This window comes from Nipponia nippon, unplaced genomic scaffold, assembly GCF_047370975.1.
Source record: "Nipponia nippon isolate SJK-2023a ecotype South Korea unplaced genomic scaffold, ASM4737097v1 scaffold_11, whole genome shotgun sequence".
Classification (NCBI taxonomy): domain Eukaryota; kingdom Metazoa; phylum Chordata; class Aves; order Pelecaniformes; family Threskiornithidae; genus Nipponia; species Nipponia nippon.
The window spans coordinates 27562419-27586440 of NW_028262302.1; the positions used below are offsets into that span (position 1 = coordinate 27562419).

General features: G+C 47.9%; 1 protein-coding gene across 1 annotated transcript; it reads left to right on the top strand.

Annotated features, from left to right (window-relative positions):
* Positions 1-1030: 1030 nt before the first annotated feature.
* ATG14 (autophagy related 14) lies at positions 1031-20877 on the top strand. The gene is made up of 10 exons (XM_087748102.1): positions 1031-1326; positions 6742-6804; positions 6940-6982; positions 7391-7472; positions 13766-14003; positions 14643-14872; positions 15325-15442; positions 16555-16645; positions 16756-16841; positions 19707-20877. Exons 1-10 carry the CDS (start codon positions 1031-1033, stop codon positions 20011-20013), a joined length of 1554 nt encoding a protein of 517 aa, XP_087604228.1. The 3' UTR covers positions 20014-20877.
* Positions 20878-24022: the final 3145 nt, after the last annotated feature.

Consider the following 24022-nt stretch of genomic DNA (forward strand, 5'->3'; position numbering starts at 1 on the left):
GTGGATGCTGTCTATGTCTAGGTTGGGTGGGGTTTTTTTGGGTTTTTTTGGTTGTGTTTTTTTTTTTACTTCAGCTTTTGCGAAGAGAAGAAAATTGCACGCTTTCCTTACCAGGCCCAGTGGGGCTGGGCTGGCTGCCCTGTACCCCTGTGGGGCAGGGCCTGCACCTCTGCTGACCCACCACAGAGAGTCACAGAATCGTTTGCGTTGGAAAAGACCTTAAGATCAAGTCCAACCGTTAACCCAGCACTGCCCAGCCCACCACTAAACCATGGCCCTCAGCACCACATCTCCCTGGCTTTTAAATACCCCCAGGGATGGGGACTCAGCCCCTGCCCCGGGCAGCCTGGGCCAGGGCCTGACAGCCCTTTCGGTGAAGAAGTTTTCCCTAATATCCAACCTAACCCTGCCCTGGCGCAGCTTGAGGCCGTTCCCTCTCATCCCATCGCTTGTTCCTGGGGAGAAGAGACCGACCCCCCCCCTGGCTCCAGCCTCCTTTCAGGCAGTTGCAGAGAGCGATGAGGGCTCCCCTCAGCCTCCTCTTCTCCAGGCTGAGCACCCCCAGCTCCCCCAGCCGCTCCTCCCCAGCCTTGGGCTCCAGCCCCTGCCCCAGCCTCGCTGCCCTGCTCTGGCCACGCTCCAGCCCCTCCATGGCCGCCTTGGGCTGAGGGGCCCAGCGCTGAGCACAGGATTCGAGGGGCGCCCTCACCAGTGCCAGTACAAGGAGATAATCCCTGCCCTGGTCCTGCTGGCCACACTGTTCCTGATACAAGCCAGGAGGCTAGTGACCTTTTTGGCCACCTGGGCACACTGCCGGCTCACATTCAGCCAGCTGCCGACCGACACCCCCACGCCCTTTTCCACCGAGGAGCTCTCCTCAGGGAGCAGGGAAGGGGCGAGCGCTCCTTCCCCTCGCAGGCGGAGAGGCTGAGCGAAGGAAGACCGAAATGTTTATTTCTCAGGCCGTGACGGCGCGGCCCCTCCCTGCGGCCCCTGCCCGCCCTCACCGCCCCAGCTCCCGCTTCCCACAATGCCCCTGCCCGAAAACAAAGTCCCACGTGACCGGCGGCGCGGGGAGCCCATCATGGCGTCTCCCAGCGGCTGCCGGCCGCAGCCCGGCGGGCAGGGCGGTGGCGGTGGCGACGGGGCCGGGCCCGGGCCCGGGCCCGGGCCGGCGGCGTTGCGGGGCGCCGAGGAGGACGCCGAGGGGCTGTACGTGGCGGTGGAGCGGTGCCCGCTCTGCAACACCACGCGCCGCCGTCTCACCTGCGCCAAGTGCGTCCAGAGCGGAGACTTCGTTTTTTTCGACGGTCGCGACTCGGAGAGGTACCGGCGGCCCCGAGGGGACGGGACGGGGCGGCGGGCGGAACGGGACACCCTCCCCCTCCCCTGCCCCGTCGCCGGGGGACCGCCCGTCCCCGCCCTGCCTCGAGCGGCGGCCGTTGGGCTGCCCCTCCCCCGCTCCCCTCAGGGCCGGAGGGGATGGGGATGGGGATGGGGGTCGGTTTGTCCCCGTTCCCCGCTGTTCAGCAGCTCCCTCCCGGGGCGGGGGGCGGTAAACGGGGGTCGGGGGGCTCCGGGTGCGGGGCGGGGGAACGGTCCTGCCGCTGCCGGGGCTGTCTGCTGGGGGGGCCGCCCCAGGCAGGCGGGCAGAGCAGGACCTGCAGCGTGCTGCTTAAAATAATAATAATAATAATAATAATTAATAATAATACGCCCCGACTTTCACTTAGTCAGGTGCAGCTGTCAGCAGGCGTGCCCGTGTTGATGTAGCCGACAGAAGCTCCAGACAGTTCAGGGCAAAAAGAGAGCCGTGCGGTAGGATATTTGACATGCGTATCTTATTTTCAGTAGCGTGCGTTAAACTGGTAGTCTTCTAAATCGTTAAGCAAAATCAGGAAGGTGTGCAAGAAAATGGCACCTTCTTTTATTTTCTTGGCTATATAGATAGTCCTAATCACGAGCCCCCTTTTAGAATCACAAAAAATACTCCACTTGAGTTAATCACGCACCTTCCTGCTCCTTGTTGCAAAGCGTTGGCTCTACGGGAGGGCAGCTGAATGAGCGTTACGTCAATAAGCAAATATTTTCATTATATGACTCAGATGCAGATCACCCCTCCGTAGCTGTCATTCACAGCATGTCCATCCCAGATTCTTCAAAAGTCTGCCCAGCGCCGTCTCCGGAATAGCTCTGATTTTTAGCTGATGCCGCGTTCTCGGTCCTTCATTTGTAGCTTCGTTAGCAGCTGTTGAGAGTGATTTCTTGAACTATTTTGGGAAGGCAGTAAGCAGCGTGTGGTGCGGTCTGGTCCTCGCACGAAAGGCTCTTTGCCTCCTTCTGCCAAATACAAGAACAGCCAAGGGGACGGCGGTGTCTTTCTTCCATTAACGCCCGTGGGAGCGGGCACAGGGTGTCAGCCAGCGTGAATCACCTTGCAAAATTGAGACCTTAGTCTGTCACTGGGTGGGATTTCTTTTTTTTTTTTTTCTTTTTTTTTTTACATGAAAGACTCTGTCATGGAACCACAAACTGTATTTAGTCTTTCTAAAATAGATGGGAAACGTGTGTTTGTGTGAGACTGCTTGGGATTATCTGCAGCTTCCATGAAAAAATTGGGTTTGGTGTTTGGAACGTGAACCAACTATTTTTTTCCTGCCCCTTTTGTCGCCTTAAAATTTTGGCTAAACATCTGGCTTAATTATAGAAATTCAGTTGTAGCCTCCGTTATAGTGCGACCGCTGTTGTTCTGTGTTAACCAAGGCTTAAGAAGTTTGTCTACCCATCAGAAAAATGAAACCATAAAGAAGCAGCCTTAGCCAAAGTACCAGAAGCAACAGCTTGTTGAAAAAAAAAAAAAAAAAAACCAAAACCCAACCCAAACCAAAACCCACCTCTTTTTCTTCCTTGTATCTTCTCATGTGAAACAAGATGAGCTTTTCTGTCTGACAGTTTTCACTGCATCTTCCTAAGATGCTTTAACTGTCCCATTCATCTGTGACTAGAAAATGTTCTGTATATTTACAGTGTTTCTTAACTGCAGGAATTAGTCTCCTTGGGGTTTTTTTTTGTCTTTTTTTTTCCCCTTCTGCCTGGACATCGTGGTTCCATCTGTGGGGATGACTGCTGTTCTGTTCTCCTAGAGCCTCCATTCTGGGGGGCCTCCCTGTATGCTCAGTTTCCCCAGGCTTTGTTTCTCCTGCTGCTTAAAACTTTCCCAAGCAGTAGTGCAATTCATTGAAAACAGCAACTTCCTATTAATGAATTAAAGGAGCAACATAACCTATATGAATAACATGACGTGAATAACACAAGCGTGCTTGATTGCCACAGGAACGCTCAGTGTAGGGACGAAGGTTCGTAAAGCTTGGGTTTCTTCTTGTTCTGTTGGAGAGAATGGAATTACTTCTTTTTGAAACTGTGCTTGAAACATTGTGTCTGCATTCTATAATTAATACTTGGAATGGCTGAATTGGAGTGAGAGAGAGTGAGCCTGTCACGTTAGAGGTCGGTTTTCTTTGTTTCCTCTTTGCAAGCAGCAAGCGGGTGTCTGTGAATTTCTTGCGATGTGAGCAGAGGGAGCGACTTTTTAAACGGTGACCACGCGCCATGGCAAAGTCACGCAGGGACAGGTGCAGTTCACTGTCTGGATTTCAGGTGGTGTTGACTGTCATCGTTATTTATTTGTTTATTTTATGCCTTCTAGTAGTACCTGGGTTAATTTTAGATCAGCGTCGTGACTGGTGCTGGAGGAGGCCGACAGGGTCATGACAAGGGCTTTTCTGTGTGACTCGGTGTGAGAAATGCAGAGCGTGGAAGTGTGTGGGGTCACTTGGGTCTCCTGTTTTAATTTTTGAAGTGTTACGGATTGGAGGAAAGGGTTGTTCTCTCTCTTGTGAAAAGTAAAGAAAGCAAGCATTAACCCTCGTATCCAGCAGTGGTTTATTTTTAGAATTTTCTTGTGATTTTTTTTTTTTTTTCCCTTATAAGAAGATAAATGATTTCATGGTCTGACAGTAAGGATTATTTCAGATTTCTTTTCATTGGACTGTTTTGTGTGCTAATTTTTATAAAAGCTACAGTAAGATTGAAGTTGTTCATATGTCTGGCAAAAATCACACCCTGTATCTGTGAGGGGGAGAGATTGAGGAGCTGTTAAGATTAATTATTGAAGTACAGCTACAATTAAGGATGAGTAGTCCGGAAGTCCTCCAGTAAAATAATTGCTGATGTTCATCTTTTCATTAGTAATGTGTTGTGTATTCAAAAGCGAAGCCGGCATCTTGGTGTTGGTTTCAGCTCAGAGACTCTTCTTGCTCCCGGGAGTTTACTCCAGCCTGTCATCTGCATAAATTCGCAGAGTGTATTTTACAAGCACACTAAATGGCTTTGTGTTATATGTCTGCAGATGGCAAAAGCCAAAGACAATGTAATTGTGACGTCTAAGCCTCTCTGACTTCTCTAAGCTGTGGGTTATGATTAGGAATAGTGACTTTTTGCAGCAATGGAGTTTTATTGTAGTGAATAGGTACAGTAATGGAAGCACCTATTGCTGTCCTTAACTCCTTCAACATTAATTAATTCCTATAGATTAGGAAGTCCTCCTTTCTGGTTACTTCTCTCTAATTATGAACGTGTGGAAATAAGCCAGGTAACTGTAGAAAATCTCAACTTAATGTGATAAGACTTGAGAAAAGAGAAACATTTAATGGATAATTTGAGATGTTGAGTTGTCTGCTTCTCTCAGTTTACGTTTTATGGGAGTTCCTATAATAGTTCATCCAAAGTTTTGTTTCTTTGCCAAATTGAAAGGCTGTAGATATATAGAGAAAAATTCGTTACGCGATGCGATGCAATTAAAATTAGGGCTATATAAAGAAATGGAAATGTTTGCTTAGGAGAAACCTGCTAAAGAAGTTTGTAGGAGCTGTTTGACATAGTTGCTGAAGTGCGTGGTGAGCTGTAATTTTTGCAGGCTTTCACAACTATTTCTATCTTCCCTCCCCAGTAAGAACTTAATTTAGTCCCAGATTCTTGACAGATCATTCAACTTTTTGCTGATGTGATGGACGTGATTCAGGTAATGGCGTTTAGTCAGACTCCGTGCCCATTAATCCGGCTTTGAAAACAAGAATTGCCAAATTACCCCAGCGCGCTCTCCCTGTGTGACTGCCGAGTGGTGTGTTTCTGGGCCAAGTTATTTTTGGTCGCAGCCAAAGGTCAGGGGTACAGTAGGTGTGCATTACTCTGTGGTAAACAGGAGTCTAGTACAGTGCGCTTTTGTAATTTCCACGATGACTGGTGGGGCGAGGACACGCAGGAATAACGACTGCGCCCGGGCTGAGCAGCCGGGCTCCAGTTGTACCACATTCCTTTGCCTCATGTGTGGCCTCTGGCGTTTATGCCGAGCACCTGCGTTTGGTTTTGGTTTGTTTTGGAAGGAAAACAGATATTTTTGGTTGACTACGAAGGCAGCAGCCGGTAGTTTTGTTGTTGTTTTAATGCTAATGTCATCTGGAAGGGTGATTACACACTTTCTGAACCCGAAGTTAGTCACCAAGCTTTCAGACTTCAGCACTTCAAGGAAAGAAATGAAGCATTTTAAAGTTTTACCTGAAATCAAACCCACAGAGCTGAGCAGAAGGAGGCACAAGATGCCATCCTGTCAAGGCTTACTGTATGATTCTTTACAAATAAAGCTCAGATATTCCTGAAATAAAGGACTTGATGGGTTGTACGTGAAATATTAGGCCTCCGTTAGGACGAAATTGTCAATTCTACGTGTTCCAGAGGGAAATGTAATGAATTGTTTTTCTGTACTTGGACTTAACCCAAGACACACTTTTGAGGTGTGAATCAGGATGGTGCTGTAACATGGGAAGCACAAAGGAAAGTTGGAAAGCCATACACTGGCAGAAGACAAAGCACATTTGCTATTTTTTATGCCATCTAAATCTCCTGGCTGTCTCCCTTGCTGTTTGCTCTTACTGTTAGCTTTGTCACTTCATGCTTCATTGCAATTTCTCAATATGCATCGTTCATATGCTATGTTCTTTAAATGTATTTCGCAATACGTTGTGGAACGTGGAGGGGAGCAGAACGTGGCTGCTGCATATTCAAAGGGTGAAAACACAGGATGATGACCCCTAAATCATTTGTTACTAATACAAATTATGTGATTTGGAAATCATGTAAAACTCTTGAGAGAGTACTGTCCTATTTGGACCCATTAATGAACAAAGTTTGAGACATTTCCACGTTAGAAAGGAGAAAAAGCAGTGCCTAATGTATGAAAACCTGCATTTCCCACTACCGGAGTGGACTCAGCTAAAACCATCACAGCTTGTGAAATAACGCAGTTCAGGCTAACACTACGGTATATGAGATAGTGCTCTTAATTTCTCCAGTGACTAGAGGTTTTCAGAGTACTATATGTTTTTCTTAATACACAAAATATTGATATTGCTAAGCTATAAGTCTTGTGGAAATAGCAAGTAATTTGCTTACGAGTTCAATAATACAAGCTGGTGTTTCCTCAGCTTAGAGGTTCTGTTGCAATTCCCGTGAGACAGATGTTCTAGAATTCTGCAAGAGCTTTATAGGTTTAGCCATTACTTCCAAAGATTAAGACAGATAGTTGAGGCTTAAAGACTCCCACAAGCTTCAGTCTTTTTATTGTTTCAGACAACTTACAATGCCATATTGTGCAAAATATCGATAAAAACATTTAATCTCTTCCAGGTTTTCAGACAAGAAAGAAAGGCTGATGCATCTTAAAACCAAACAGAGGGAATTCCAAAAACAGTAAGTCGTAGTTATTAGATGAAAATAAACTATAAGAACTCTCAGAAAAACAAAACAGTCTCTCTAACGCACTGTTGCTGGAGACAGACGTAGTCCAGATAGTCATAAAACTTTCAATCATGTTTTTTCCTCTAGTGTTTTGAAGGCCATGGAAGGGAAAGAGATAACTGATCAGCTGGTGAGTTGTTCAAAGCGTCCCATAGTTTTTAAACTCTCTGAATTCCTAGATCTCATAGTTTAAAGTTACAATTTACCTTGAGGGCGTTGTGTTGCTTTCCCCAAAAGCCTGTTGTAAGCAAAACTGAAATTGGCTCTGCAAGCAGAGTGCTCCAAACCGTCAATATTTTTCATTTCTTACTAGATTTGTTCAATAACTTATTACACTGATTGACTTTATACTAAGTATTCGGTTTGTTTGTGGCATTCTTCTGTGCACAGAACAGCATATGAAATATTTATTTGTTCATCTGATCCAATTAAGAACATCCTGCTCGTTTTGCGCTAAAGCTGCTGGCTTTGTTGTTAATCATTAGTCAGTGTGTTTGAAGTCGTTTGTGCCCTAGAGTTGCTGAATGTTCTTTTTCAGAGATGGAAAATAATGTCTTGCAAGATGAGGATTGAGCAGCTGAAACAGACCATTTGCAAAGAAAATGATGAAATGACAAGACGTGAGTAATGCCCGTGCTTTTGTGATGTGTAAAACCCCGTGCCTCCGAGTGAAAAATCAATCAATGTGAATTTGAGTGTTAGTTTTTAAAAATGGTGAATTTCTAAACCGTCACTTCTTAAATCAGCTTGAAGGCATATCGGTGAGTGGATTTTAGTCTTTTTATCCTTGTGTTTTAATTAGCAAACAGCAGACATTATTCAGCTTGCTGGAGATCATTTTGCAACAGCTTTAAAAGTAAATGCTTAGCAGCCCGTGACTTTGGCTTTGTCCTTAGAGATGGCTTTATTCAGTGTAGTGTTTCTGATGGCTTCCCCTTGATAAAGGGGAGCAAACAGCTCTGCAGCTGTTACGAATTTCATGTAACTGATGAATTTTAACCCACACCTGTCTAGAAATCCTAAAATCCTACTTGAGCAAGACTCGCTGAAATATGGCACAGGTTGGTGAGTTGCTACCATGCAGCAGCTTCAGTTTTGAAACTCATTAAATATTTTATACGAGAGATTTGTAGCGTCCTTTTTCAGAAGAGAATATGCAGCATTCCTTACAACCTGCATGGAAAGGAAAGATAGGAAGCATATTCAGAAGCGTATCGATTGAATCGGGAACATTTTTATCACCTGAAATTCAAGAGGAGCCATACAGAGAGTGGAAGCACAGGCATATACTTGAGAGTAGTTATAAAGTAATAGCACCAGCTTGCGGTGATAACATCAAAAAGGCTGAGATGCAAAATGATTTTCAATTAATAAGGAGGATGGATAGTAACAATAAGAAATGTATAATAAGAAAAAGACGAAGGAGTAGGCAAGCCTGTTAGTTAACAGGAAAGAGAGCAAATAACAATGCGGAGAAGTCTGAAGCATTCAGTGCCGCCGTTGCTTCGTCTTCTCACAAAGAAAATGTGATCAGCTGCTTAGCCAGATTAAATTTTACATTATGAGAGGACCGCAGGCTAAGGAAAGGAAACAGCCAGCTAAGTAGTATTTTGATTGTGTCAGTAAGGCCTTACGAGATTCACCTTTGTGAACTTAAGGAACAAGCTGAAGTAGTCTGTGGAGTACTTGAGAACACAGGAGGGAGAGAGGATGCCCCAGGAAACAGTGAAAACAACATCTTTTTTCAAAGGGTGGAGGAAGAACTGATGACGCAGTCATCCTATTATAAACCTCTGACCACTTCGTAGGTAGTTAGAAGATAAGGTAATTTAAGAATTGGCATCACTTTGTTAAGAATAGGCCACGTCAAATCAACGCCTTGTCTGGGAATCAAGCGGTCTAATGGGAGGAGAAAGCAGAAGATGCAACGTACCTTGCCATTGGGCACTAGCCCAAACTGTCTCAAAGACGTTTCCTCTGGGTGTCGTCACTGTGAGGCTGACACAAAAGACTAGAAAGGCTGCATTCAAAGAGCTGAGACAGGTGGAGCTCAGCAGGAACCGGTTCCTGGCCCAGTTTTGTTCGGTATTTTCCATAATAGCTTGCATGGTCGGATAGAAGGTGGAATGGAGGAAGCCGAGGTGGATGCTGTGGAGAGCAGGATCAAATTCAAAATCATGCAGATAAATTGACAATATCATCTGAAAAGAACCGAGTTGAGTGTGCGTTGTTTAGGAAAGAGAAACATATAAACCCAAAGTAGGGGACAGTGGTGGGACTTGACAGGAAACAATCTGGGGAATTGCAAATTAAATAAAAAATATCAATCTAATGCTGCTCCAGAAAGGTTCAGACCTTATTCTGGGTTATACTAATACAAGCATTGTGTTTAAGATGGAAGCAATTATCCTGCTGCGCTTGGTGTTGGTGTTACCTCAGTGGAAGTCTGGAGTGCAGTTTGAGGAATTTAAGATACAAATTAACTGGAGAAGGTCCGGAGGAGAATATTAGGGATAAAACACAAGGAATGGCTAAGAAAATTGATATTTGATTTGGTTTAGAGAAGAGGAAGGTGAAGAAAAGCAACCTTTCCAGCAGGCAGAAGATTATTACAAAGGAGATAATAACTACTTGTTCTTTTTAGCCTGTGAAGAAAGGGGAAGAGGAAATCAATGTGACTTTGAGGAACTTTGTCACCTTTTCTCAAAATGCAGCTCTGAAGGTGGCAAAATGTTAGGACCAACTGGGGAGGGGAGTTCCTCCACTTTACTATTCTGTGAAGCGCATTATTCACAGCTTTTGCAACTTCCCTGATTCATAGTGGAATTGCTGAGATTTAACCCATGAACTGACCTAACTATTGCCCAACCAACCTGTTGTTAGCTCAGTTACCCCAAAACTGCTCTTGCAGGTAGACCCAAAATGAACTCTTGCCATGGGTAGCTGACAGATCAGGAACTCAACTTGGTTCACTCTTGGACCACATTAGAAAATGTGAATAGATTGTTTCTCTTCTCTTGGATATGGCATAGTTTAGTTTTCTGAAATAAGAACAATTTCTACAACATTGGGCTCCTGCTTTTGCAGTTGACTGGATACCTCAATAATTGGTGGTGCTTAAAGTAAGCTTTTAAAATATGTGTGTTTGCCTTCTGTCTGCAGAGAACGGTCCAAGGAGGCAATCTTGCAAATATCTGGCATGGCTCTCTGTTGGGCAGAGATCGGTGTGCCTGCGCTTGCATTTATCAGGCAGTGTAGATGTGTGGGACATAGTGGTGTCCTGAAATACTTTTGGGGACAAATTTTAATCACCTCATAAACCGGGTCATAAAGCAGAGGCGCTGTGCCAAAAAAAGGACAGTTGTTTCTGCACTGGGACTGCTAAAGAGGAAATGTGTGTGCAGTGTTCTCCCCTGCTTCCCAAATAATTGCTGTTGGCCCTGCAGAAAAGGGAGTTCGCTCTGTGAAAAAACAGCCTTTCAAGTACAACGTGAATGTGCAAATTGAACAGGTGGACTTTTTACTCCTCCTCTGTCTCTTTGTTCTTTGTGCAAAGGGAGAGTTTGGGAATGTGAATGCAAGCATGAATTGATTTTCTGTTGATGTTACAGGAATGCTTAAAAGAAACTGAATTACTAGCTGGCACATAAGTATTCTTGGTGTCGCTCAGAGAAAGGTTGATTTTTTTTTTTTTCCTACGGTTCCTCTGACAGAGGGTCACTTATTTTATAAGCCTGAGGATTATTAGTTCTTATCTGCATGGGGAAACTACTCTCACCTTCTTTAATTTGGAACTTTGCATCCCCCACGTATCAGGTCTTCCTTCCTACCAAACACATCATGGATCGCAACAGATCAGTTAGACGACTAGAAATAATTCCTGACGTTTGGAGAAAGCACCCTCTGTGTCTGCGGGGGCAGGGGCACTCTGAGGGGTACCGGCAGTCCTGGTCTCCCACCCTGCCAGACCAGGGACCAGCCAGGTCTGTGCAGTCCCAGCTCTGCAGGTGCAAACCAGAACTACCAGGAGGGCATCGGGTGCTGGCCAGGCGTGGCTGGGCACAGACCCACGGATGGGAACCGGTCTTGGGTCCCGTTCTTCAGACGTAGCCTTTAATTTTTGTGCTCCACTATTGGGAAGACTGGCAGTCTGAATGTGTTGTTTGAGGTAGCTGTAGCTTCTTAGAAGTTTTCTTGATTTTAGTAGTATATAGTTGTGGTGGTTGACCCTGGCTGCATGCCAGGTGCCCACCAAAGCCACTCTATCACTCCCCTCCTCAGCTGGACAGGGGAGAGAAAATATCACGAAAGGCTCGTGGGTCGAGATAAGGACAGGGAGAGATCACTCACCAATTACCGTCATGGGCAAAACAGACTCGACTCAGGGAAATTAGTTTAATTTATTACCAATAAAAATCAGAGTAAGGTAATGAGAAAATAAAACCTAAATATTACAACATCTTCCCCCCAACCCCTCTGTTCTTCCCAGTCTCAGCTTCACTCCTGATTTTCTCTACCTCCTCCTCCCCAGGGGCACAGGGGGACGGGAATGGGGGTTGGGGTCAGTTCATTCCACGCTGTCTCGGCCGCTCCTTCTCAGGGGAGGACTCCTCGCACTCTGCCCCTGCTCCAGCGTGGGGTCCCTCCCATGGCAGACAGTCTTCCACGAACTTCTCCAACATGGGTCCTTCCCACGGGCTGCAGTTCTTCACCAGCTGCTCCAGCGTGGGTCCCTCCCACGGGCTGTAGTCCTTCAGGAACAGGCTGCTCCAGCGTGGGTCCTCCCCAGGGTCACAAGTCCTGCCAGCAAACCTGCTCCAGCCTGGGCTCCCCATGGGGTCATAGCCTCCTTCAGGCATCCACCTGCTCCACCGTGGACCTCCACGGGCTGCAGGTGGATCTCTGCTCCACTGTGGACCTCCATGGACTGCAGGGGACAGCTTGCCTCACCATGGTCTTCACCACAGGCTACAGGGGAATCTCTGCTCTGGCACCTGGAGCACCTCCTCCCCTCCTTCTTCACTGACCTTGATGTCCACAGGGCTGTTCCTCTCGCATATTCTCACTCCTCTCTCTGGCTGCAATCGCTGTTGTGCAGAAACTTTTTTTCCCTTAAATATGTTGTCACAAGGGTGTTACCACCGTCACTGATGGGCTCAGCCTTGGCCAGCAGCGGGTCCGTCTTGGAGCCGGCTGGCATTGGCTCTGTTGGACATAGGGGAAACTTCTAGCAGCTTCTCACTATAGCCCACACGCTACCAAAACCTTGCCACAGAAACCCAATACAATAATGCAGCTTTGAGTAGCAGGTGCCACGGAGCATCCTTATTGTAGCTCTGGTCTCACCTGTGCCTTGCAACCAAAATGTATCAGTAAAACGATGTCAGGGCTTAGTGCTTCCCTTCTGTGCACAGGGCAGTTATCCCACTTCTTGATGACAGGAAAGTGATCCCTTGCTGTAAGAGAGTCTGACTAACACTGCTTCTTTTCGGCTGTAAAAATGGGAAGTAAGTGACTAGTAGATGGGGGCTTTCGTTCAAACTACGGTGCATTAAGAGTTTTAGACGTGTATTTGGAGAGTGTGCGTCACCGTTTAACCCCAGCCAGCAACTCAACCCCACAAAGCTGCTTGCTTGCTCCTCCCTGGTGAGACGGGGACGAGAACTGGAAGAGTAAAAGTGAGAAAACTCATGGGTTGAGATAAAGACAGTTTAATAGTTAAAGCAAAAGCCGCGTGCACAAGCAAAGCAAAGCAAGGAATTCATTCCCTACTTCCCATCAGCAGGCGGGCGCTTGGCCATTCCCGGGAAGGCAGGGCTCCATCATGTGTAACGGTGACTTGGGAAGACAAACGCCATCACTCCGAACGTCCCCTCCCTTCCTTCTTCTTCCCCCAGCTCTATATGCTGAGCATGACGCCATACGGTGTGGGAGATCCCTGGGGTCAGCTGGGGTCCCCTCCCAGCTCCTCGTGCCCCCCGGCCTCCTCGCTGGCGGGGTGAGGAGCAGAAAAGGCCTTGACTGTGTGTAAGTGCTGCTCAGCAGTAACCAAACCATCCCTGTGTTATCAACACTGTTTCCAGCACAAACCCAAACCATAGTCCCCTACTAGCTACTAGGAAGAAAATTTACTCTATCCCAGCCAAAACCAGCACAGTGCATATAAGAAATATTTTCCTATGCTTTTGAAAGACAGAGGAGGTTAACTCTCACTCTCTTTAGCACCATATGTTTGTGGAAGCATTACTGCAGTCAATTATTTTATAGAAGAATCAGCAGATGCTCTTGAGGGATATTTTTCCAAGCCTTGGTGTGCCCAACACATGGAGACGGTTGCAGCACTTCAGTACGTAAGCGCGTTTCTCTTTACGTGACTGGAAAGGGAGCTAGTCAGCGTTCCCTTGTGGTAACAAGAAGTCTGCGCCGTTGGGATCCAAGCGCTTTAAGGGCACATACATGAGTGCGAAGCCCAACTAACATACGCGAATCGAAGCAGCAGTGCCAGAAATGGTGAATGAAGATGCTATCTGCACTTGATTTTGGCTGCAAGCAATGCGTGTCTTTTTGGCCAGCACCTTGCAAACATGTACAGTCAAGCTATTTCTGTCATGATGATTACCTCAGAAGTTTAATTAAACTGTGAAATCTTGGCTTTTCTGCTCCAAATCCAAAAATAGCTGAGTAAATGATAGGGAAAGATTAATCCCAATTTCAGTCTCTTTGGAGATCTTCAGAAAAGATTAAAAAGTTGTACCGCTTAGCAGCTGGAAAATGTTAATAGTTCAGCAGGGTTTTCTGTTTTAAGCTGCTATAGATCTTGTTTTCTATAAATATTAATAATGCTTTTCTCAAGCTTACTACAAGTACCTCACAGCTCCTTTTCCAAGGCTAACATCTGCTGCTGTTTTCACAGACACGGAGGGGCTTCTGAGAATTAAGGAGGAGAACCAGAAGCATTATCGCAGGGCTCAGCGTCATCAGGAGAAGAAAGAGAAGATTCAGAGGCTTAACCGCAAGCTGGGAGACTTGGTAGAGAAAAAAACCTATGACTTGAAAACCCAGTATGAGCATCTGGCAAATCTTCGTCGGACGCATATCCTGGAGCTAACATCAGTCATATTTCCCATTGAAGAAGTAAAGACAAGCATGAGGTACAGAAGGCTTATACTTTTGGACTCATTTTGCTTAGCTTTAGACACCCAGAAGTGAGTCATATAAGTCTAAGCCAGACGCTCTGGCTCCCTTAGCATCTGTGGGGAGAAGGAGGTGTTTCCCAAAGGCAAAGATGACCCAAAGATGGAGGTCCAGAATAGAAGAATCTGGAGGTGCTAGCATCTCCCCACTGAGAGATCATAGAATCACAGAACGGTGTGGGTTGGAAGGGACCTCTAAAGGCCATCTAGTCCACCCCTCCTGCAACTGGCAGGGACTTCTACGACCAGATCAGGTTTCTCAGAGCCCCGTCCAGCCTGGCCTTGAACGTTTCCAAGGATAGAGCATCTACCACCTCTCTGGGCAACCTGTTCCAGTGTTTCACTACCCTCATTGTAAAAAATTTCTTCCTTATATCTAGTCTGAGATCTGAGGTATATGTCCAGTGTTAAACTTTCTTAAAATAGATAATGAAAAATCCCAGAACAAAGGAGGGTAGTTTGGGGAATAAGGAGTTTTGCAGGAGTGTTTCTACAAGCATTTTGTTCACTGTGAAATCTGGCTGAGTGCCTGCCAAGTACATCTCTGTATTTTTAAAACTCCTTTAAAAACACTCTATTCCTCTTCGGGTGCTACAGAGATCCTGCAGATGTGTCTTCTGAGAGTGACAACGCTATGACCTCTAGCACTGTGAGCAAGCTCGCGGAAGCCAGGAGAACCACGTATCTCTCTGGGAGATGGGTGTGTGATGATCATAACGGGGACACCAGCATCAGTATCACAGGGCCTTGGATAACCCTTCCCAATAATGGAGACTATTCAGCCTATTACAATTGGGTGGAGGAGAAGAAGACTACACAAGGACCAGGTAAGGCCCAAGGTCTGATTGGGCATCTGGGATCCTCCAGAAGCCGTAGAACTTGCAGCCTTGGATGCCAACAGAAGGGACCAAGGAGCAGTAGCCCGGTCCGTTTGTTCTCACCCAGACAAACCTGAGTCAGAAATAAATACCTAAATATAGGTCCACTGAAATCCTCTTTTGCAGGAAATGCTCACTGGGACACAGCGCGATGTAATAGAGAGATAAAGTTAATTATTCACAGTTTTGACATGGTTCGCATGCCGTCGTTTTAACAGGAATTCCAAGAATTACTATTTTCTACCAACTTCTGACAGATTTCACTGTAAATGATTGCTGGATTCAGGCTGTTCTCAATACTTAGAAATGACATTTTCCAGGGTAGACTTCAGTAACACATTAACACACCCACTGAGGCTTCACTTAAAATGAGACTTTCATGATGTTTTTATTTCTTTTAGATATGGAACATAATAACCCTGCTTATACCATCAGTGCTGCATTGTGCTATGCAACTCAGCTTGTTAACACTTTGTCTCTCATACTTGACGTAAATCTTCCCAGGAAGCTCTGCAACAGGCAAGTAAATGCAAGCCTCTGAGGAGGTGAATCAGTGAGCAGTTTTGACTGATCTTAATTCAGTTTGGTTTTGTGAACGAAGTCATTACTTGGAAAAGCTTTTATGGTAATGGTTGGTGGCTCGTGGATTTTTGGGCTGTTTAATTTTGATGGAGGGCTAGTGGGATTTTAGACCACAGTTACCAGTCCCTCCCTCCTTTTTTACCTCCTGAGAGTGTAGACCAACCATCCTGGTTGAAAATAACAGCTTTCTAATTGACGTGTTCAGCATCCTCAAATTAGAAATGAAATATGACAGTCCATGAATAGCACTTTTCATTTTATGAGACCCTACTTTGCTTTACAAAATCCCAGCCCAATTCAGCAACTCTTAGTCATCTTGAATAGCTCCACTACATTAAGCGCTGTAGAACAAGGCTACATAATATGGTGTGGCAGCGATGTAATTCTCTTTGGGATAAAACAGCAATATGGGGAACATAACCTGGCTGCCAGACGTCGGGGAGTGTGTTGCATAAACCCCATTTGTGATGAAAAGCTCTGTTAGATTTATAACGTCTATGTGGAGCAGATGGGATCCGTACAGAAGAAGTACTGAGGAAGCTGTAGGCCTGGTCAGTCTTCCAGAGGTCTCAAATAAGCTGCTGAGATTCTTTTAAGTGTTTAAAATAGCGGTTGCCGAAGTGAGGGCACAAAAGTTGTGTAGGGTCTCTACAGTTTTTTTATGCTGCTGTTTGGGTGCTCAGGCTTCACAGGAGGAGAAGGTTGGGAACAGGACATGATGGAAGATTTAAAAGGAGAGGCAAAAGAGCTTGGCTGCCGCGGATCGTTGAGTTTCATACAGTTTACATGACCTGTCCTGTTGAAACCGGTGAGGCTAGGGCGAGCAGTGCTTGTTGATGAAATGCTAACAGTCTTGCAAGGTGAAAAATTCATCTCCCAAGCACTCTGAAACTGGCTGGACAGTTTAAACAAGTGCTTGCTGCAAGGACGTTTACTCCGGGATTTGTTAGGAGGCCAGGGCACAGAATGCCGATTGCTCCAGTAGGTGTATTTTCACAGCATTTTGCTTTGTGTATATATATGTGTGTGTGTGTGTGGTGTTTCAACAGTGAGTTCTGCGGAGAGAATCTCAGCAGACACAGGTTCACGCGGGCAGTGAAGAAGCTGAATGCTAATATCCTTCACCTTTGCTTCTCTCAGGTAGGGGGAATGCCCATTTGGATTCTTTAAATAGCTTTTAAAATATCAACTGTGCCCGCAGGTTTCCTGCAGTAACTGATCATGTCTTTTTCTTACCTCCCCCATGGTAGCATGTAAATTTAGATCTGTTGCACCCACTGCATACGCTCAGGAACCTTATGTACCTGGTCAGCCCAGACACTGAGAACTTGGGCAGGTAAGAAAAGCAGTATCTCAGCTCACCTGTGACTGAATCCCTTTTGAAGTTATGCATTTGCCTTGTTACTTATAGGGGAAATTCTTCTCTTCTCCTCTACCTATGGGTCAGTCCTCAGCACATCAGAAATCAGGGTAGTCACAAGGAGGAGACAGGAGAGGACAGAAAAAGGGGGTCCTGAGTAGAAAATTAGATTTCAGAGACGTGTGTATGCTGGGCTTCTGCATGTGGCAGGCTCAGCTGGAGGCTTCACAGCTGATGGTGGACTTGTTTCCCCTACACCCAGCAGCAGGAGCTCCTTCCCTCCAGGGGACAGCCAGCGCGTGTGCCAGGCGGTCTCACTGGCCTCCAAATAGGACCCTACCCACATCTTGCCAGCATGTAAATACCTAAGAGCATCCAGCAATATAAACCGTAAAACGAATACTAGGTAAAGCTTTCCCAAAATACTTCCAGTCAATGAACACCCTAGCCCAAAGTCGACGCTTCAAATAATACTAATTTCTATGTAAATTAAGATTAAAGACAACTTTTCTATTAACTTAGTACGTGATGAAAAGAACATCAGCTCCTGTGGGCTGCACGCACCAGGCTCAATAATCTTCCTTTTTTTTACAACTTAAATATAAGAAAGCCAACAACATTGCTTCCCTGTTGGGATAATCCAGTCACAAGTCACTTGTGCCTGAGACAGTCTGCAAATATTTGTTTAATCTGACTTACTGCTTTATTCCCCCTTAAACACAGTAATGTTCTGAAATCTGCTTTTCCACTTTATTCTCGTGTACAGATCTAGTTTTATTTAAAAACCCGCAGTGCCCCTAAGAGGAACTGAATGCATGCCTCTAACCTTACCTTATGTTCTTTGGGTGTATCCCTACCAATTCAGCCCAAAGATACGGAGAGCCAAATCTTTGTAACCTAGCTCAGTTTGGAAAAAATGATGTGCTTGCTCCTGCTTGTCTGAAAACAAGGAGAGTGCGGGAAATACCCAGAGAACGAAGAACTGTGTCCTGGAAAGCGGCTGCTGTAAAAGATCCGCGTGCCACAGCAGACAAAAAGCTAAGCCTGACGGATCCCCAGGGTGTGAAGGAAAAGGCTGAGCAGAGAGACGGGGCTCATTTCTCTGGGCAGACGTTACAGAGCTCCGCAGGCATCAGTCAGGTCCAGGTAGTAAAAGAAGAGATTACAGGAAAGAGTTGGAGAAAATACCTCCAGTGAGGAGAACAGTTTAGTCTGTATAAAACTGTCCTAGCTCGCCAGAGATGAGACTGGGAGGTGACTTGATTTCCACGCCTTCACAGGGAGAAAATAGAGGCTACTGAATGGCTTTATAGACACCATTGGAAGCAAAGAGTCTGAGCTGGGTTGAAATGAGGCGCATGCGCTTAACACAGAGTTTAATTACCCGCAAGAATGAAGGTGGGGAGTCTCCGTTTCCGTATGTCGTCCTGTCAAGGCTGGATGAGTTTCTGGAATGGACGCTTTCATCGGGCAGAAGTTGCTGGGCTCAGGACAGGGGGAACAGGTGGAACGTAATGGCCTTTGTTGTAGAGGAGGTCACCTGAGATGATCTCATGGTCCCTTCTGGCCTTAAACATGATGACTCTCTTCTGATGTTGCCTTGTTAAGCAGAATGCTTTGCCAGAAGGCAGCGCTCCCATTCCTTCCCGGATTATGAAAGGGGAGTGTTTACCTTTAATTTCTCAGCTGTCTGCAAAGGTTGCAGCAACCAGCTCTCTTTATTTTCCTTTAGATATCTAGGCCTATCGTTGCCCAATAGTTTCCTTTATAAGCTACTGTTTTCAGATACATATAATTTTACCAAGCTTTAATCGTCTGGATTAAAGTTTTCCATGCTAAATCACTGCTTCAGGCTCCCACTTCTCCCACTAAACCTGGAGAAACACTCTTACCCGTGTTAAACTCTTCCTCCTGTTTCACTGAGCATCTTTGTGCTTTGGGATGAACTTTGGCAGGGACGCCGCTTGCTGCGGGGCATCCACCTTTCACCGCCCCCGTGAAAACCGCGGGCTCTCTGACCGTGGGTCACGGGCCTCTGAAACTGCCTGCTTTGGCCCAGTAAAGATGTTTCAGATTTTGGCTGCCAGCGCAAAGCAGCGGGATGGGGTGGGATGCAATTGCTTCTCCCACCAGGCAGTGGCAGCAGGAAACCTGGAGTCTCAGCCCAGCTGGGTTGGGCTGGGACCTCTGGAGATCACCCAGAGCCAGTTACTCAGGACCGTGGGGGTTTGGGTACCTCCACTGATGGAGACTCCACAGCCTCTCTGGGCAGCCCGTTCTGGTGTTTGACCAGCCTCGTGGTGAAAAAGATCTCGAGATGTGGCTCGGGGTGAAGCGCTGCTATGGGAAGTCTCCACCGGTGAGTTGTGCCAACCCCGTTCTGTCAGTTGTAAACTACACCCTTCCCCTCGCTGACAGAGCCGCAGCCGCCTGGGCCTGGCCAGGGCTGATGTCAAAAATAAAAGCTGTGCCACATCAAGCTGAGATTTCCACCAGCGGAGCCATGAGTTATTATCACTGGCGTTTTCTTTTGTGTGCGCGCGTTTTGCTCTCCGTTGCCAAAGCAGAACAGCTCTTCCGCCGTTCCTGCTCCGTGGATCGGAACCCAGCTATCACTTCCTTGGCCAACTGTTTTGGTTTCACCGCGGTCACAATACAGTTATCTCTGTAGCCAGCGAGTTTTTCTCTGCCAGCTGATAAACAGAGAGGTATTTCAATTTCTCTGCCGTACACGTGACAGAGTAGGGTGCTTTGGCGTGCCTAGGACTCACGCCAGCAAAGCGACGGTCCCTCTCCCGCGCGGTACCAAAGGGGCTGACGGCGTTGTCTCCCTGTTCGCAGGTCTGGACCCTTCGAAATCAGCGCTGATCTCGAAGACTCCATGGAGTTTGTGGATCCCAGTGCCACCGGCGAAACGGATGAGAGCGGAGACGAGCACGTCAGCGATGAAGAGACGGACCTAGGGACAGACTGGGAGAATCTGCCGAGCCCCAGGTTCTGCGATATCCCCTCTCAGCAGGCAGAGATGCTGCAGAGCCAGAGCACGCAGGTGTCTCAGCCCATTGCCAGCAGCAGCGCTGGGGGAATGATCTCGTCCGCTGCTGCCTCGGTGACCTCGTGGCTGAAGGCGTACACCGGGCATCGCTAAGGAGCCTGCGAAAAGGATCGTAGGATTTGTGGAAGGAATCCCTCCCCGACAATGCTGTAGTAAACCTTACATATTCAGTTAAGTAGTGCCTGGAACAAAGAAAAGGTCAGACTTTCATTTTGTAAACCGGAAAAACCTTTTTATTTACCCAAGATGACTGTGATGGTACCGTTTTGTAAATGAGCTAGCTATGTACTTCTGACGGATTCTGTGACGGCGCTTTGTGTCTTCTTGGTTCTGTCTGCGTCGTTGAGTATCGAAGCAAAAGGAACCGGTAGCCTCCAGCTCTACTTTCTGAAGACGAAACAGATTTCGGAGTATTTGGATCGGGAAGAGTGCAGAGAGAAGGCTGCTCAGTCCGCAGTCTGGACAGTGGGGCAAATGCAGTTCACATTTTCTTAACTCCTTACAGGGTTTTCGTTTGTGTGTGTTTTAAATCTGTCTTGCGTAATGCAAAAATGCATATTTCTAAATTTTTTTCATTCAGGACATGAAAATTCTGCATTTTTAACATGTTTTCTAATCTCTGTTGCCATATTTTTAATACAAAGAATCAGCGTGGACAGGAATTCACACAGCAAATCGCTCTTATTGTAGATTTGGTTGTGAATCTTTACCCAGTTTTGCCATGGAAAACTGGCTTGTTCCACGCTGTGTCCGCTGGTAGGTAGTCTCGAAGTTTCGTGTTGTGCTGTCCAAAGCACACAGGCTCTTTACTCTTAATATCATACACCAAAGAAACACTGGACGTTCTCTTAGCTAGACCCACATTTGACGCCGATACAGGATTGCGTTGTTGCAATAATACTCATCAGTTACAACACCGTGTTGCCACTTTTTAATATTAGAAAAACCTCATTTCAAGCTAGTTTTGTGAAGTCACGTGCTCTCCACACTACATGCATTTGAAACCCCACTCTATTTTATGTTTCTGGTGGGGTTTGGGGTTTTTTTCCTTGTTTACTGAATGCCAAGAAGTTGATTTCATTTCGCTGCAGAAATGCTCGCAGCGCAGCCGGCTGGCATCTAAAACCCCAGGAGGTGCGATACCGAGAGATGTGTTCGTTAACGCGCTCCTCCGCTTCCCCTGCCTTGCGGTATGTATTCCTCAAAGATGGGTTTGCTCAGCGAGGCTTCCAACGTATGGTTTACATTTTATATAGCTGGGACGTTGTACTTCTCCACGGGGTAAACCGACGTACAAGCGTCCCCCTGTCCCGGCAGGAGGGGAGATTTCTGCCACCCTTCGCCGCGGCGCCGCGGCTCGTAACGGGGGCCCGGCGCGGCTGCGGGGAGCGATGTGCGGGCCACGTCCCAGCCGCGGGGCTGGCTTACCCGCCCGTCGCGCGGAGCGTTCCCTGGTGGTTTCGCCCTGTCCCGCTCCAGGCCGGCCACCGCTGCCTCCTGCCTCCGCCGAGGAGCGGGTGGGAAAGCGGTTTTGGTGCTGACGCCTGCGTACCGGGGTGCCGGCTGAGCATGGCGCCTGCCAGCCCCCGCCCCTCTCCTGCGGCGGCTCTTCTCTTTGGCCGTGGGGTGGGCGTCTGTCGTCGGTAGTTTCTTTTAATTTTTCTTGTTGGTTTTTTTTTTTAACCAAAGACCCTTAACTCCGCACTAACAGCACGCACGTCGTTAAGATGACGACACCCTCGGTCCTACCGTTCTTTTGGTCTGAATCCCAGAGTTGGGTTCGGTTTAAGAGAACAGCCGAGCCTCCCTCGACTCCGGCAGCCCGACGGGGCCGGTGCCCCCCGGCAGCGAGCGCTGCCCGGCCGGGGCCGGGGCCGGGGGGTTTGGTCACCGGTCGCTCCACAGCACTTTACTCGCTCGCAGCTATCGGATCCTTTGCAGTTCGGAGCAACCAGCCCATACCAGTACCGTACAGTGGGCTCTCAGCGTCACACAGCCCCCTCTGCTTCCCCTTTATTTTGCACTGGATCCCACCATATAAATATCTTCTCCTCCTTTTTTTTGTTTTTTTTGTTTTTAATACCCATTTCAGTCACTCTTTCATTGCTGCCTTTGTGCTACTTCGATCCCCTCAAGGTCAGGCCATGATTCAGCTTCGTACGCTGTCATTTACTTACTTAGGGGAAGAAAAACCAACACAAAAAAACCCTTTTAAAGCCATATACTTCACAACCGTCACGTTTTCCAAATAATTTATTTGCAACCGTGTCGTATTCTGAAAGTGCACAACGGCCCTGCGAGGGTGTTGAAATGCATCGGGATAGGTCTTTTCACGAAAAGTTTTTGTAACAGAACAGAGATTGTGGGGTTTGGGGGGGGTGGTTTTTGGTTTTTTAAAGCGTTTTGCACATGCGTAGCTAAGGAAGAATCGCCTGTGTCCAAACCCGGAGTGCCGTCGCCAGGCTTCGTTTTCCAGGTGGTTCAGGGGGCAGGGGAGGGAGGGCAGGAATCTCCGTCATCGCGGGTATTTGAAGACAGCCAGCGGAGAGTTTACACGCGCTTCGCCAGCACCGATGCGGGAATTTCGGTTCAGGCCGTGACTTTTGCCCGGGACCGGTGATGTGGGGTGGCCGAGCCGAGCTGTGAGGCAGAGCCCGGCTGCGAGAGCCCAGCCCTGCCCAGGCTCCCCCGTCGCCTGCAAACACACGGGGCCTCTCTGCAGCTTCCGAACTAGATGTAACTACACGCAAGCGTTCGGGTTTTTTTTTCTAAATTTTATTGTATTATTGCAATAAATCTTTAACAGTAACTTCTTTTAAAGTTGTAGATTTATGATTGTTACTTCCGTGCGGTCTGTTTTTAACGGTGCTGGGGAAGCACACAAGAATTTCCAGCCTTCGAAGCATCACAGGGACCAGACCTGTTACAGTGCAATCGTGCAGCGGCGGAATAAGCAATACCGAGTCTAAAAAAATACTCTTACATAAAATAACTCCATCTCCGTTGGAGCGGGTAGAGGAGTCCTGCAAAACGCGCGCACGTCTCCATACGGACATGTAAACGGATAAATCTCTCGCGGGAGCCTGGCTTCGACCCGCTCCTCTGCCGGGCGACGGCGGTTCCTGCAGGTGGTGAGCACGAATTACTTCTCCGTGCAAGGGAAGGCGCTTCTCTTGACGAGGTCGCTTCGAAAGGACGCAAGCGTGCGTCTTTGGAAGGAGGTAACTGCTGAAGCGAACCGGTGCGTGTCTGAGCGACGGGGATGGGAAAGGGCCGTGCGTCTCGGCAAGAGGCTGCTGAATGATGGAGGAGAAACAAGCCAGCCCGCTGAACTTTTTGCGGCAGCTGCCTGACGAGGAGGGCCGATGCCGGAGCAGCAGCAGCCCGGGGCTCCTGCACACGGAGCGGGGGCAGTTTGCTGCCTCGGCCGCGGCGTGGTCAGCCGTGGCCACGCAGGAGAGCGGCCTGTGCGCAAAGCCAAGCCTGGCTCTAAGCTCAGCTCATACCCGCAGGTTGCTCAGGTCCCGGCTGCTTAAGCAGTGCCGTCAGCAGGAGGGTCCGTCCTCTGCTGACCGCGGTTTGTGGCGGGCGAGCAGCCCCGTGATGCCCCCAGCCCCCTCCCTGCTCCAGGGTTGCCCGGAGGGGCCCAGCAGCGCGGGCTGGGGAGCGGAATCGGCCCAGGGCGAGGCTTCGGCACCCTCCCCACCTTGCAAGAAGCTGGGACTGCAGCCGGAGGGCGGATGCCTCGGTGCGGTTTTGTGCAGGTGGGAAATGGCAATTCTGGGGGCTGGCGCGGGGCGGACGCTGCAGAAAGTGATTTGGGGCCAAGGCAAGGGAGCTGACCGCTGACGGCACTGCAGAGCCTCGCTCCAGGGAGCAGCGAAGGGGAAAAGCAGCTGTAGAAACGGGCAGGAGGGAGTGCGGACCCAAGCGCAAGCTCAGCCACGGGTGGCTTTGGCAGTGGCATCCGTGCCAGGAGGCTCCCAGCGCTTGATGAAAAGGGGAAGCTGACGACCAACATCAACATTATTGCAATTTCTTCACAGGCGTGTCTGGAAATTCAGTCCCGACACACCGACCGCTCCCCGGCAGGGACGGCAAG

Excerpts from the sequence above, each read along its gene's own strand:
- ATG14 (XM_087748102.1), top strand. The coding sequence starts at position 1,031 with ATGCCCCTGCCCGAAAACAAAGTCCCACGTGACCGGCGGCGCGGGGAG. Across the intron at positions 14,004-14,642 it reads GAAGTAAAGACAAGCATGAG|AGATCCTGCAGATGTGTCTT; the intron begins GTACAGAAGGCT and ends CGGGTGCTACAG. Across the intron at positions 16,646-16,755 it reads TTCACCTTTGCTTCTCTCAG|CATGTAAATTTAGATCTGTT; the intron begins GTAGGGGGAATG and ends CCCCCATGGTAG.